We start from the raw sequence: 14,289 nt of genomic DNA on the forward strand, positions 1-14,289 counted from the left end.
CGCCACAAGGACATGCGTGCGCTATACGACGTGACGCGACGCCTCAGTGGAAGACGCACACGACCTGCGAGGAAGCTACTCAGAGCCAGCGATGGCAGTCTATTGTGCACCCAGAGCGAGCAGCTGCTGCGATGGACGGAGCACTTTTCAAGTCTCCTAGAGCAAGCCCAGGGCACAGACCTACAAGAGCCCACCAGCATGGATAACGACAGCATTCTTCTGGATATACCAACAGCGCCACCCTCTTTCGAAGAAGTAGTTGCAGCTGTGAAGTCACTGAAGCCGGGGAAGGCGCCAGGTATCGACAATATCCATGTAGATATGCTGAGGGCTGATGCTCCAATGTCTGCTACTTTACTGTTCCCCCTTTTGACCCGTATTTGGGAAGCCGGACAAGTACCCGCCGAGTGGAAACAAGGACTCCTGGTGAAAGTTCCAAAGAAGGGGGACCCATCGCGATGCGACAACTGGCGCGGCATCACGCTACTGCCCGCTGCCGCCAAAGTCTTAGCTAAGATCCTGCTAAACCGCATCGCGCCGAAAGTAGCAGTGACCCTCAGAGATGAGCAGGCTGGCTTTCGCCCTGGACGCTCCTGCACTGACCACACCAACACCCTACGGGTCCTTATTGAGCAATGTGTCGAATGGCAGTCGGAGCTATTTCTGGCCTTTGTAGACTTCGAAAAAGCCTTCGACACCGTGAAGTGGACCGCGTTGTGGTCAAGTCTACAACGCAGAGGCATACCAGCCTGCATCATCCAAGTGATACGCTCGCTATACGAGGGCAGTACATGTAGGGTCGTACACGAAAAAGAGCTTGGGGCCCCAATACGCATTTCAGCTGGCGTCAAGCAGGGATGTCTCCTGTCACCGCTCCTATTTGTTATTCTCCTTGACGATGTGATGAGGAACGTGGTTGCTATCCTGAGAGGTATAAGCTGGGCTTCAGGTGTCCTAGAGGACCTAGACTACGCGGACGACATCGTGCTGATTTCGCCAACTCTCGACCTATTACAAGAGAAACTCGCACACCTGCAGGAGGAAGCCAGAGTAATGGGTCTGCGAATAAACCGACGCAAAACAGTCGATATGCGTATCAAGGCTAAAACCTCGGACGCCTTAATACTCGATGACCAACGCTTGGACTCGGTAGATGCATTTACTTACCTCGGAAGCACGGTCACCCGTCAGGGAGGAGCAGATGAGGATATAGAGAGCAGGATCAAGAAGGCGAAGGCTGCGTTTGCCCAGCTCAAACCTGTTTGGGACTCGAATGTGCTCACAAGGCGGATAAAAATCTCCCTCTTCGACTCCATCGTGAAGTCCGTATTGCTCTTTGGTTGCGAAACGTGGAGAGTGACGAAAGGGCTGACGAACAAACTGCAAGTGTTCGTCAATAAGTCCCTAAGGTCGATCCTACGCGTTTTCTGGCCGAAGACAATACGTAACGAAGATCTGTGGAAGCTGTGCCGACAATCTCCCATCGGCAAGGAAATTGCGAAACGAAAGTGGAGATGGATTGGGCACACTGTACGAAGAGGAGCTACGAATGCCGCAACTATAGCCTTTGACTGGAGGCCACCAAATGGCAAGCGCTCCCGGGGACGCCCTGTCCAAACATGGCGCCGAAGCGTCGAAAACGAGTTGCGAGCCGCTGGACTAGGCTGGAATGAGGCCAAAAGGACAGCCGAAGATAGGCGGAAGTGGCGGACGTTAGTGGAGATCCTCTGCACCTCTGGGGTGCCATAGGACTGCAACAACAACAACATTATTTGTTGTAAGTCTACAGGGTGTTGCAAAAAAGTGAAAAAAGGTATATAGGTACTAAGCCGAAACCGACATGTGCATGGTATATCTAAGCCCGAAAATTAAATCAATATTTCAAAATTCGCGTTTTTTTTTAATTTTCCATAGAAACTATGTTGGTCACGTGACTTTTTACTATTCAGAATGACTTTATTTTTCGGGAATTAGATATTATTTGCTCTACCGGATTCGCAATTTCTACTTAGCATCATCGAGTCATAATTACTTACCTCATAATCCTCTCCTTGTAAGGATCGTGAAAGTCAAAGACCCTCTGAGTCACACCACACACCATCACTCACGACCTTTTAAAAAATCAAAAATAAGTAGTTACTTACTTAAGTACTTAGTTATTTTTGCAGGACAGTGTTAAGTAAGGTACTTTTACCTGTGTCCTGTACATTACCATAAATATTATTCTAAAATTATAAACATTATTTAGTTACCAAAGGCCCAAGCGAATTTTCCACGAATTGTATAAACAGATGGTGTCTTCCAACCAAGAATCGTAAGTATTAAAAAAAATATTTTTATACATGTTGTTTATATTTTAGAGTGGAAATCGCGACTGGAAGCCGGTCTGGCATAGTTTCCGAAAACCGGAAAAGCATCTAAGTGCTTAACTAAGTACTTACATAATAATTATGTAAGTACTTTTCTTACCTAGGTACCTACCTACTATGGTGAAATAAGAAATATTAATCATACATTATCATCCACCATACCATCCACCATAACATCATACCATCCACCGAAAATCATCTTATAGGTAAGTACCTAAAGTTACATTTGGGTAGGTACCTCATGATGAAAACAACAATTCTGAGTAAGTACCTACCGAGGTACCTACATAAAGATACGACACGGACGTGTGGGTCCAAATGTAGATATAAGTACTTACGTAGTTACGTATCTAGGTAGGTACCTAGTTGTCACGTACATCAGAGCTGGGGTCACTCTCAAAGGGTCACTTTTACCAAACGCTAAACGTATTTAAAATTGTAAGTATTTAAATCAAATTTTAAATTCATTTTATAGTAACTGACAAAGGTTTGACAGGCTGCTAAATACGTTTAGGGTTTGGTGAAATTCTACCTTAATCGACGAACGAACGAAAAAGTAATGTCACGCAATCAGCACGCTTAATACAATGAGATATACTCGTGGTTAGCGCTGCAGTTTTGTTTTTCTGAAACTTCGGAGCGCATAACAAATCACGGCTCTATAAGTCGTGAGCACAAGTTTCGATCCTCCGTTAACGTTGCGTATCGTCAACTGTCACTGTCAAAATGTAAGGCAAAGTTAGTTCCAAAAGTGACATTTGTTTTTTCCATATGTTAGGTGGAATTTCACCAAACGCTAAACGTATTTAGTAGCCTGTCATACGTCTGTCAGTTAGTACAAAATGTATTTAAAATTTCATTTATTAGTGTTTGGTAAAAGTGACCCATCGTGTAGATTCGAAAATAGTATCGAATCCTATGCTCGCGCCTCTGATTGCGTGAAAATGTTTCTTCGTTCGTCTGTTGATTTAGAGAGTGACCCCCGAGGCTGGGGTCCTAAATTGCTGAATCGAGTGCAAGGTGTAGGACGTGATCTGTTACAGTGTTTTCAGTTGGGCTTCAGACGTCTATGTTCCTTTGTAAATCCCATTTATTCATCTTACTTATTTTCAATCTGAGTGGCACACGTCTGTAGTGATGGGTTTATTGTGATTGTGTTCCTAACAATGAGTTAAGTAGGTAGTAGCTGTGTGTGGCTATTTTATAGTATTAGGTAGGTATATGTCTATTTTCGGTTCCCCTCATCTGGCCTAATCTTTATTGCCCTAAACTCGTTTCGCATAACTCGTAAGGTCTAAACTTTTTTGGTAGAATCATCACTTCGTCAAGACTTATGTGGCATAAGGCTCGTTTCGTCTAAAACTCTTTTGGCACAAACTTGAAACACCTAAGTCTCGTTTGCTCTAATTGTTCGTATCGGTATAATCTTGTTTCTCCTAATATTATCTTTACAAATACTATATTAAGTATGTTTTAAATGTACAAATTGTGGTATTTCTCTCCTACATCCCGAAAATCACGATATTAAATGATCAAAATATCGAAAGTGAATGACCATTATAATTATTACAAACGCCATTAAACCCCATGGGATCGAAACCTAAAGATAGGTGCGACGACGAGCAAAGCGAGGAGGAGCGTGTTAGGTGCACATTATCGTCAAAAGCAAAGCGGAGCGCAGCGAAGCGGAGCGCAGCGAAGCGGAGCGGAGCGTTTCCCACATAGCGGCCACAAATACAAGGCACCAGTTTGCGCTATGTAGGGAGACGCTCCATCAAAGTTAAAGCCAAACGAATATGATTATTTTATATAACCTATGCCATAGCATTATTAGGCTATTCAAGATTTGGCTATACCATTATTAGGCTAAACAAGATTATGCGAAATAACTTTTTACTAAAAGAGATTTATGCCATACGATTTTCGGCGAAACGAGATTTTGACCAAACGTTACTATGCAATACGAGATTAGGCATATAAATCTTAGGCCAAAAAAGGTAGAACCGTCTATTTTATATGTTGAGTACTTCGTACCTTTAGGTTGCCAACATTTAGCATGACTGTGTCCATATTTGTAGACACTTACACTTAGCTAAAATATCTACTAAACGAAAAAAATAACCAACTTATACTCCTAAATGTGCAGCAATGCCCTGCCTACCCCGCCGGCTTACGTTTGCTATCCAAGATAAGTTGCTATTTAATTTAAGAGACAAGCAAGATGTTACCTTATATTTCCATTTAGGTATAAGGCTTAACTTCTTGCTAATATGCTTCACGTCCAACTGTACTTAAGGCTAAGGCCTCCGACTTCCCCGAATGAAATTCATTATTTTTAAAACAAGTTTATAATTTTATACGTAAGTATAATGTATGGTATAAAGAAGTGTCTTCTTACCCGTTTACAAACCGCGGTATCTGTAGAAACCTAAGTTACGACCTGAAAGCGGAAATTGGATGGCAGACTAAACTACGGGTGACTACGGTAAAAAGAGGTACTTAAGTATGTAAGTAGATTACCTATGTTCTATGTTGTAAAGATAGGTGTACCTAGGTTTTAGAATAACAAGTACAGTAGTATTAACTACTGTACTTGTTATTCTATGGTTTTATACAACGATGGATACCTATGTCGAAGGATCTCATTGGTGAGGCCGTGGGTTCGAATCCTGTCATGGTACAATTAATTTATTAGAAATAAGGAATTTAAGTAAGTATACGTGCAGGAAAACACCGGCGTGTGGAAACCTGCACATCTTTACTTAGTCAGAAATCGGTGATACGGCTCGCGACCTATCGCGTGAGTTATGAGTACTATACCATTTTCCAGAACCAATGATATGGGGGACGTTTTCATGACGTTTTGAGTTTGGCAGTTTTAGAGATGTCCGAGAGTAGGTAAAATTCTATCGACTTGTACCTATCGATATTTGTACGGGTCAATTTGTATGTGTCAGATTAAACACCGACATTGATGATCAGTTCATCTTGCAAACAATCTATCCGAGCCAAATAGTCACAGTCCTGTAATATAATTCTTTTTGTTCTATCAACCAAACTCAAATGAATTACAAACTCACGACATTCCGAGTTTAAAACAGCCTTTCTCGGCATTTTGACCAAAATAACAAACAAAACGACAAAAAACAGACCGAAATTTTCCAACAACAATAGGATAATAAAACCATAAATTAAACTTTACTCAAATTATACGAAGGATATCGATGAACTACATGAAGGTAGATTTATTAATAAAATATATTAAAATTGTTATTATTCTGAGAGGCAGCATGAGAGAGATGCACTCTGATTAAAAACATCATAGTTTGTTTTAAAGCTGTTGATGAGAAAGTAAGTAAGAATTACTATATACCTACTTACTATAATACAATGTAAAAAATTCTAATATTTTATCGATTTCAGAACGTCGACTTTGATGTGTCCCGTCTCTAGTACGTTCCATTTTACCAAAGTGTGTACTCACGAAATATATATATTATCTGTGGTCGTTGTCAATAAAATGACAGATTTTGCAATAGTATTCATGCGTTAAATGGAAAATTTTAAAGTGTCACCCATATCATTGGTTCTGGAAAATGGTATAATGTTGTAGGTATCAGTACTTTTTTTTGTGATGTAAGTACTTACCTTCGGGATTACAGTCGTGAGCAAATGTATGAATGTACTTATGCCTAAAGGAGCATCTACTTATCTTAAATAGAGGTGACATAATGTATAGGTACCTTTAAAGGAAGATATGTGTCACCTCTCAAGACTTGCACCAACTCTTTGATCTTATTGTAAAAAAGCAGTGTTTATTCGATACGTTAATATATAAAGAAATTACTTACCTTATTATCAGAAACAGTACAGCGAACAACGTACAACATTCAGCTCCGTCGAAGTCATGAAAGTTGTTATATTTTCATTGAGTTTTGGCTCTGTCGTGTGTCTGTGTTTTGCAGGTAGGTAAATATTTTATACTTAAGTACTTCTTTATTCTATCAGGAGATTCAGGAGATACATATCTATAGATGAAATCCTAGTATTAAGTACTTATCTATATCTACCTACTATGAATTAACTTAGCGGACATGAATAGAAGTTTTGGGTATTTTACATAAAATATATTATTTACTTACTTAACACAAATATTATAATACTTTTTATCTTCATCACTGATCACATTAGGGGCACCTGATAAGGGGTCCTTTCCTTCGTGAGACTTCGGAAACGCGATAACGTCCCTTATTGACTCAGCATTACATGCTAAGGCAACCAGCCGGTCGATGCCCAAAGCTATGCCAGCATGCGGAGGGCAACCACTCCTCAGAGCACTCAGAAAATGGGCCAATGACCCAGGATCAATATTCAGTAGCTTCAAGACACGCTCTTGAAGGTCTCCATTGTGGATTCTGACAGACCCACCCCCAACTTCATTGCCATTCATGACAATATCATAAGCCAAAGATCTCACTTTCAGTGGCTCAGAGTCTAACAGGTGCAAGTCCTCAGGATGTGGTGCTGTGAATGGGTGATGGCATGTTTCCAAGATGCCATTGGCTCCTTTCAAGAATAGTGGGAAATCTACTACCCATAAGGGAGTGACATCATCATTGACAGTTATAAGGTTTTTAGTCTTTAGTAGGTTGCAAATCATCTCTCTTACTTCACCCAAACATAAACAGGCATCATCATTATCCCCTAAAGATACTATAGCAGCAGAACAACCATCACCTTTTTCATTCAAATAAGAACTCACATTGGTACCAAGTTCTTTTGACAGATTTTCATTTAAAACCACCTTTGTTCTATATTTCTTTGTTAATTCTCTAATCACTTCCTTTGATTTGGCTGATAGTTTTCCAAGGTCTTTAGGGTAGTGTATGCAATATGCACCAAAGTGACTATCTTTATCAGGAAAAAGTTTTGTGACATTCTGAAATTTTAAACCATATGTTAAATTAGGTTTATCACTGCCATAACTTTCCAAAGCAGTTTTGTAAGTCATTCTCTGGAATGGAGGTTTTGGTAGTGTCTTTATGTATGTTTCATAGAGCAAAGATTCCATTAAACTGAGCACTCCATCTCTATCAGTAAAGGACAATTCAATATCCAGCTGAGTAAACTCAGGTTGTCTGTCTGGTCTAGTTGTCTCATCTCTGTAGCACCTTGCAATTTGAAAATATCTATCAATCGCACCACACATCAACATTTGCTTGAACTGCTGTGGACTTTGTACCAAGGAATAAAATAGTCCTGAGTGATGAGTCGGGACCACAAACTCCCTGGCCCCTCCCGGAGTGCGACAGAACAAAGTAGGAGTCTCCACCTCTACAAAACCATTCTGTTCAACTAAGAATCTTCTCATGTGATGAAGCATAGCTGACCGAGATCTCAAATTTTGTTGCATTTCTGGAAACCTTAAGTCAATATACCTGTGTTGCAGTCTCAACTGTTCCTTTGGTTTCTGATAGTCCCTTAAATTAAATGGCAATTTATCCACTGTATTCAGAAGTTCCATATGGGATATAGTCACTTCTACTTCACCAGTAGCCATGTCACTGTTTACCATGGCTTTGGGCCTTGATGTCACAGTTCCTTGAACTTTTATCACAGCCTCTAATGTAATATCAGAGAAATCTATACTATTATCATTAGTAACACACTGGACCAGGCCATAGCCATCTCTTAATAGCAAAAATTTGGATAGTCTTAAATATTGGACCCAACCACACAGTGTGACTTTCTGCCCCACATGCAAGGTCCTCAATTCACCACAAGTATGTGTTCTACAAGAGAAGGAATTCTTATTTTCATCTGTAGCTTGTTGTAGGGTAGCAGCTTCATTACTAGGTTTCTGATTATTGCAACAACTGTTGTAAATACTTCTGTAACTTAGAGACGTTATAATATTGCTATTTAACAAGTAAAAGGATGTTCGCCGGCACGTCTGTGTAGTTCTTGATGCAGCTTTACCACTAGCTGATTGTTTAAAACATTGTAGAAGGTGCCTTGTGTTTCTTAGTAACATTTTTAAATCTTTATCCACGAAAAGAACTTCAATTGCTTATTTATAGGATATAGAACACAATTAAGTTTAATTTCTTATAGATTATCTGGATTTTAGTGTTTTAGAAATAGTTTTACTTTTGTTTGTTTACTTTACAGTGTCGACCGAATAGGTTAGGTTTAGTGACAGATCATCTGTCATGGGGTGTGACACTGACACTTGACAGTGAGTCACAGAGTGCCGTTGGTGCCTTACATTTATAAATTATTATTATTCTTAGGATCATAAATCATATCATGCCTGGAAGGCACAAGCAAGCAAGCATTCTTAAAATATATACGAGTTATTTATATTCCTACTTGAGACCAAATCATCGAGGAAGTGTTTGGTTGAAGCGGGTACCATACCCGTGCCGTTAACACAACACCCACACTAAAGGCGATTCACACACAGTTTAATGCGAGTGTTAAGTACATTGCTGAGTACCTATATGACTGTATGGTAAGTAGATTCAAAAGTTTACAGCCCAGCAATGTACGAATGAACGTTGCGTTGTACGTCTACTTAACTTCTTTGGGTACCATCTCCTATCGGAGGTTGGCAATCATCTGGCTTATTCTTTCCTTCGAGACTGCTGTTCGGAACAGTCTACTTAACACACGCACTTAAACAGTGTGTGAATAGGTCTTAACGTATTGAACACTACACGGTCATCGGTTAGCTTTACCTAATCGATAAAGGCCTCTACACACCAAAGCCGCTGACCCGGCGGCATAGCCCGGCGGCCTAGTGCCAGCGGGTTAACATAGTACAAAATGAGGCATGATTGTACAAAATGAGGCCGGCGGGTTGAGCCGGCGGCCTGAGCCGCCGGGTCAGCGGCTTTGGTGTGTAGAGGCCTTAACGATAACATAAAATTATTTCCAGATCACCGCTGCCGTCTAAACGAAGTGTACAGATGTAAGGACATTTGCCCGCCACTCAAAGAGACCTGCTTAGGCGTTGGGAAAGCTTTGGAATGTTCAAACAGAACGTGCCTGTACAAATGCTACTGTCGGGACGGCTACTTAAGAGAAAACATCGACACCGCATGCATGCCAATGTTCAAATGCCCGCAGTTCAAAAATACCCTAGACTTGATATAAAATAGCCATAGCCCGAGTTTTAAGTACATACTGGCTAAGTTTAATGTAGAAATGGAACCATATTTTTTGGGCTAGCAGCCCTAAATTATCAGCCGTTGCAGCCTAATGTCTACTCTTTCTTGCCAGCCGTTTTATTAAATGAAAAAAAATATGCGATTACATTTTCCTAGTAATTTTTATTTTCGATTCCTTCACACCTCCCTTACACTCTGACTGAGCTATCAAAAGTAGGTATGTAACTGAGCTATCAGAAGTAGGTATGTAACTAGGTACTTATTGAGGGCATTTATAAGAGTTATTTCCCATCCATTAACAACCCAAAGGAAACTTAACATACCTACCTAAGTTATCTTTCCATGGATGTTTTAAAGAAAAGAAAGAAAATTTACGTGTTATGTTTATTGATTAAATAAATAAAGAGATAATAACTTGCTTAGTCTTAGTATCTAGGTCACAAATCTGTTAGAACTATTTGAATATTTTGTCAAATAATCATCAAGGAGAGTCAAAATATATCGGTGCCTTATCTCTGAATATACTTAGTATAAGCACAAGCAAGACACCGCGTCAAGGGTGCAACTTTACTCTAGCAGTAAATACAGCACTATGTTCGCAATTCTTATTCTAAAAAGTTCTAACAGTTCTACAAAATGTAACAAAAATTCATGTCTAAATTGTGATCACTGTAAAAACCATAAAGCTTCATATTCAAGTTATTTCTAAATAAATCGCAATGGAATTTTAAACCATAAAAGACATCTATGAATGGCCATTCATAAATTTCTATAACAAGCAAAATTTAATGATCACATCTTAGACATAGTACCTTATAAAAACCTACAAAGTACTAAGAAAACTTAAAAAAATAGCAAAGTAACCATTTTGTTTCGTACTTAAAAAATAAATACTTTTCTGAAACTAATAGATAACTTTAATTTGAGCGTCTTATAAGGTGTCAACAATAAACAGTCTTGGTCCAAATAACATTAGAGAAAAAGTAAATCCGTAAGTAACAAAAATTTATACTCTAAAATACATAACAGCACCTTCAGTGCAATAAAACTATATGCAAACAAACAATAACTTTAAAACAATCCTCAAAATTGAATAAGGCTATTGCAACCAGACAAAGTCCTTACTTAGCTTCAATATTCAAAATTCATTGCTATTCACTCAGGAATAGTAACAAATTTTAACAGAGGATAGCTCAAACTACCTAACAGTTCAACTGTAATCCCAAAGTGCCGATATTATTATTAAAAAAAAACTAAAAACTGAAAAAACTTTTTAAAAATATATGACATGGTGGATCAAGTTGAACTAACCACTACCAACTTAAAAAATAACTTAAAATTAACCTTTTCACGCCGTCCGCCAGATGGCAGGCAAAGTCATGGGCATGGGGGTCGGCGGTGGCCTGGAGTACATGGAGTGGTGGTAGTCATACGGGAGGCTGATGGCCATAGGGGGCAGCACTGTCGGGTACATGGGCTGCATCTGCGGTAGCGCGGGTGACGGCGCCGCCGCGTAGCCTGGCGTCGACCGCTGGATCAGATCGGCTCGTAGTATCTGAAAAAATATAGAATGCTTTTAAAGATAAGTTACTTATGATTCTAATGAACCACCATAATTATAACGATCGATCTCTTTGATCATAAATATCCTTCCACCCTAAGGTTGTCTTGAAAAAATCCTTTTATGCGATAAGGCCGCCATTTTTGTACATATGTGTAAGTATTTAAGTTTTGTAAGTTTATTTCACGTGTGCAAATAAAGAATATTCTATCTATCTTATAGCGAATAGAGCCTAAATAATGTAAGACGCCATCTGTAGGTCATTTTCAGAACTGATATTTCAAAGGCTACGTAACTATGTATATGTGGGGCCTTTTTTTTCATATTGAATCATAAAGAAATGTATATGCTTCAAAGTCCATCTCCATTCCCGCTCCACAAGCCACATAAGCTGTTTTGAGACATTCTAAACCAGACAAAACTGAAACTACTTGAGTAACAGAGCTCTCACCTTAATACAATGCAGGGCATGTTCAGCGGCCTCAACATACGCAGCATGTTTGGTCTGACACTGTCCAGTGACCAGCGGTCCAATGCGACGCGGCGTGGTCAGCAGCGGCAACCCAACGTGAGGCAACTCCACTCTGCACACCCAAGATTCAGTCCCATTAGAGCTGAGGAACTTCTGGTATTCATATACTGGTGGTGCCCAGACATATCTGGAAGTGAAAAAGATAAGGTTAAAACAGGTGTGGGTACATATGGTATTAAAGATGAAAAGAGTAATAACCAGTTGTGACAAAAAACATGTAGAAATTTATGCCTTACCTTTTGCACATAGAGTCTAGTTTAGCAGGAGCCATGGTATAGTCCAACTTCAGTCCAGAGAACTGGATGTCCAGGGGCTTCTCATCAATCATGGATCCACAGGGAGATTCCCCAGCACAGCCTGAACTAATCCCTTCATCTTCCTTCGGAGAGTTAGCATATTCCCTCTTCTCCAAGTGCTGTTTGTACAAAAGCAGAGTTTGAGACAAATCCAAGCCAGTGTTAAACTTCGCATTGCCTTTATTCATTTTCTGAATTCTATACAGTTCCCTGTCAACTGGCTTAGCCCATTTTATTTCAATATTTACACCATCTACTTCTGCATTTTGTAATTTACTCATTGCAAGCTCAGCATGGGCACGGTCATAAAAATGTATGAAAGCATAGTCATAGATTTTCTTAACCCTCTCAATCTTATGATTCACAGCTTTCTCAAACAAAGTCTGGATTGCTTCTGGTGTTGTGCGAATCAGAAAGTTCCGTACATACAGTACTTTCACCTGGAAGGAAGATTGAAGAGGGTAAGATAAGAACACAGCATAACACCACAAACAACCAGACACAGACAACACACTTCTGAGATTTAATTAATATGAGCCCAGTATCAAATTACTAAACAAAGGCACACTTTATTCTTTAATTACTAACAAAAATGATATGATATGGAACAGCTGGGCTCAGATATACATCTAACGTAAACAAAACATTAAATTAATATCAACAGGCAAGGATAACCAAATGAGTAGGTATACGATTTCGCATAGCAACATATTCCTGTAGATTAACCAGCTGGTAGAATAAAGAAAATTTGAATTTAAACCGTTTCATGATTCTTAATTTCATATTTCAGTAACTACCTACACACTGAAAAGGAGCACAGGTAGGTACTTACAGAACGCAAAAGAAACAAGAATTAACGTACCTTCTTCATTTGGTCATCGTCGATGTCCGGCTCCGGCTCGGCCCAGTCCACCATGACGTCCTGGTCCCACAGCTTGACGCAGCCCGGCACCAGCGAGCGCCGCGCCATCGCCGCCGCGCGGTGGCTCGTGAACTCCACGAACGCAAACCCTCGGTTCAGCCGCCGGTCGAAGCAGTTCGTGTAAAGAATCACATCCACTATCCCCGACACGTGAGCCGACAGCTCTTCCAGAACCTCTTCCCTGGATTTGTTCTTCGGGACGCCGCCGACGAAGAGCCGGCAGTTGTCGACGGATTTGACCACCCCGATGTTCCGGCCCGGACGGATCTCGAAGCCGTTCAGCTGCTTCACGGCGGCCGTCGCGTCCGCTTTGTTGGTGTACGTCACGAAGGCGTACCCTCGGTTGGAGCCAGAGAAGTCCATCATGAGCCGCATCTCGTATATCTTGCCCATGCGAGAGAATATCGGCACCAGCTCGTCTTCGAAGATCTCCCGAGGCAGCTTGCCGATGAAAACCTCGCAGCCTTTTTGCGGAGGGGGCCCAGTCCACTCCGGGGGCGGCCCGAACTTGCGCTGTCCATTGTGCTGGATAATAGGGTATCCTGTCTTCTGGATCAAATCCAGCAGCTTATAAGTCAAATCCTTGCTCGGTTCCACCATTTTTACGAGATTTTCACTAAATAAAACAGTCTTGCCGATACGAACAGCTTGAGTTTCGGTTAGAGAAAAGGCGGCTTTTCAAAGTGGCGGCTCCCTTTATACCTTTGCGATTTGCCGACAAACCGGCGCCGCTATGGATGTGACGTAGTCGGTCTAAGTTTAAAATTTTCCGGAAGTCTACATTCGTTTATGAACTATTTTTAAGATTTCTGCGATAATGTACTTTAATTTTACATGATAAAAAATTAATTTATTTTGTTTATATATTATATTTAATTATAATATTGCATTTTACTCCTTAATTTTAGTTTTGCACTATTGAGGAGTCTACATTACTTTGTCTTAAAATTCCGGAAGTGGGATGTTAACTCACTCTTGTATGAAGTGATTTTCTTTTATTTCTGGTACCAAGTTAAATTATTATAATTAGTTTTTTGTTAGCAAATAAATAATTAAACAATTCAAGCAAAGCGCCGACCTTCTATGAAATTATGAAAAAACATTGATAATGATTATAATGAAGCATTTCTATTGGTCGATGCAACAAAGTAGCTTTTGAGCGCTAAACTTTGAATTAGTTTCCGAAACTTTTAAGATATGGTGGCTTATGACGCTCACTGTAGTTTCCACTTTTCAAGGTCTAGGGTTCGATTCCTGGTCATCCTCACCGCAAGGTTTTACTGATTGAGTATTGAAGCGACTTTATGTTTTTGAATATTCATATTTTAAAAGATTCTACATAACCACAATAAGTATTTATTATTTATATGTTCGAGAGATAAAGGTGTGGCAAGTGCGAAGCGGAAAATGATAATATCAATACCTTACCTGTATGAT

General features: G+C 40.0%; 2 protein-coding genes across 2 annotated transcripts; both read right to left on the minus strand.

Moving 5' to 3' along the window:
* Positions 1 to 6,481: 6,481 nt before the first annotated feature.
* Positions 6,482 to 8,566, minus strand: LOC105389063 (aspartate--tRNA ligase, mitochondrial). Its single transcript, XM_011560124.3, has one exon. The coding sequence runs from the start codon at positions 8,401 to 8,403 to the stop codon at positions 6,508 to 6,510; it is 1,896 nt and encodes a 631-aa protein (XP_011558426.2). The 5' UTR covers positions 8,404 to 8,566; the 3' UTR covers positions 6,482 to 6,507.
* A 1,344-nt stretch (positions 8,567 to 9,910) lies between these two features.
* On the minus strand, positions 9,911 to 14,223 carry LOC105389062 (probable RNA-binding protein 46). Its single transcript, XM_038122548.2, has 4 exons — positions 12,793 to 14,223; positions 11,871 to 12,370; positions 11,554 to 11,761; positions 9,911 to 11,096 (listed from the first exon to the last, which is right to left on the minus strand). Exons 1-4 carry the CDS (start codon positions 13,450 to 13,452, stop codon positions 10,890 to 10,892), a joined length of 1,575 nt encoding a protein of 524 aa, XP_037978476.1. The 5' UTR covers positions 13,453 to 14,223; the 3' UTR covers positions 9,911 to 10,889.
* Positions 14,224 to 14,289: the final 66 nt, after the last annotated feature.

Source organism: Plutella xylostella, chromosome 22 (genome assembly GCF_932276165.1).
Source record: "Plutella xylostella chromosome 22, ilPluXylo3.1, whole genome shotgun sequence".
In the NCBI taxonomy this organism is placed as follows: Eukaryota; Metazoa; Arthropoda; class Insecta; order Lepidoptera; family Plutellidae; genus Plutella; species Plutella xylostella.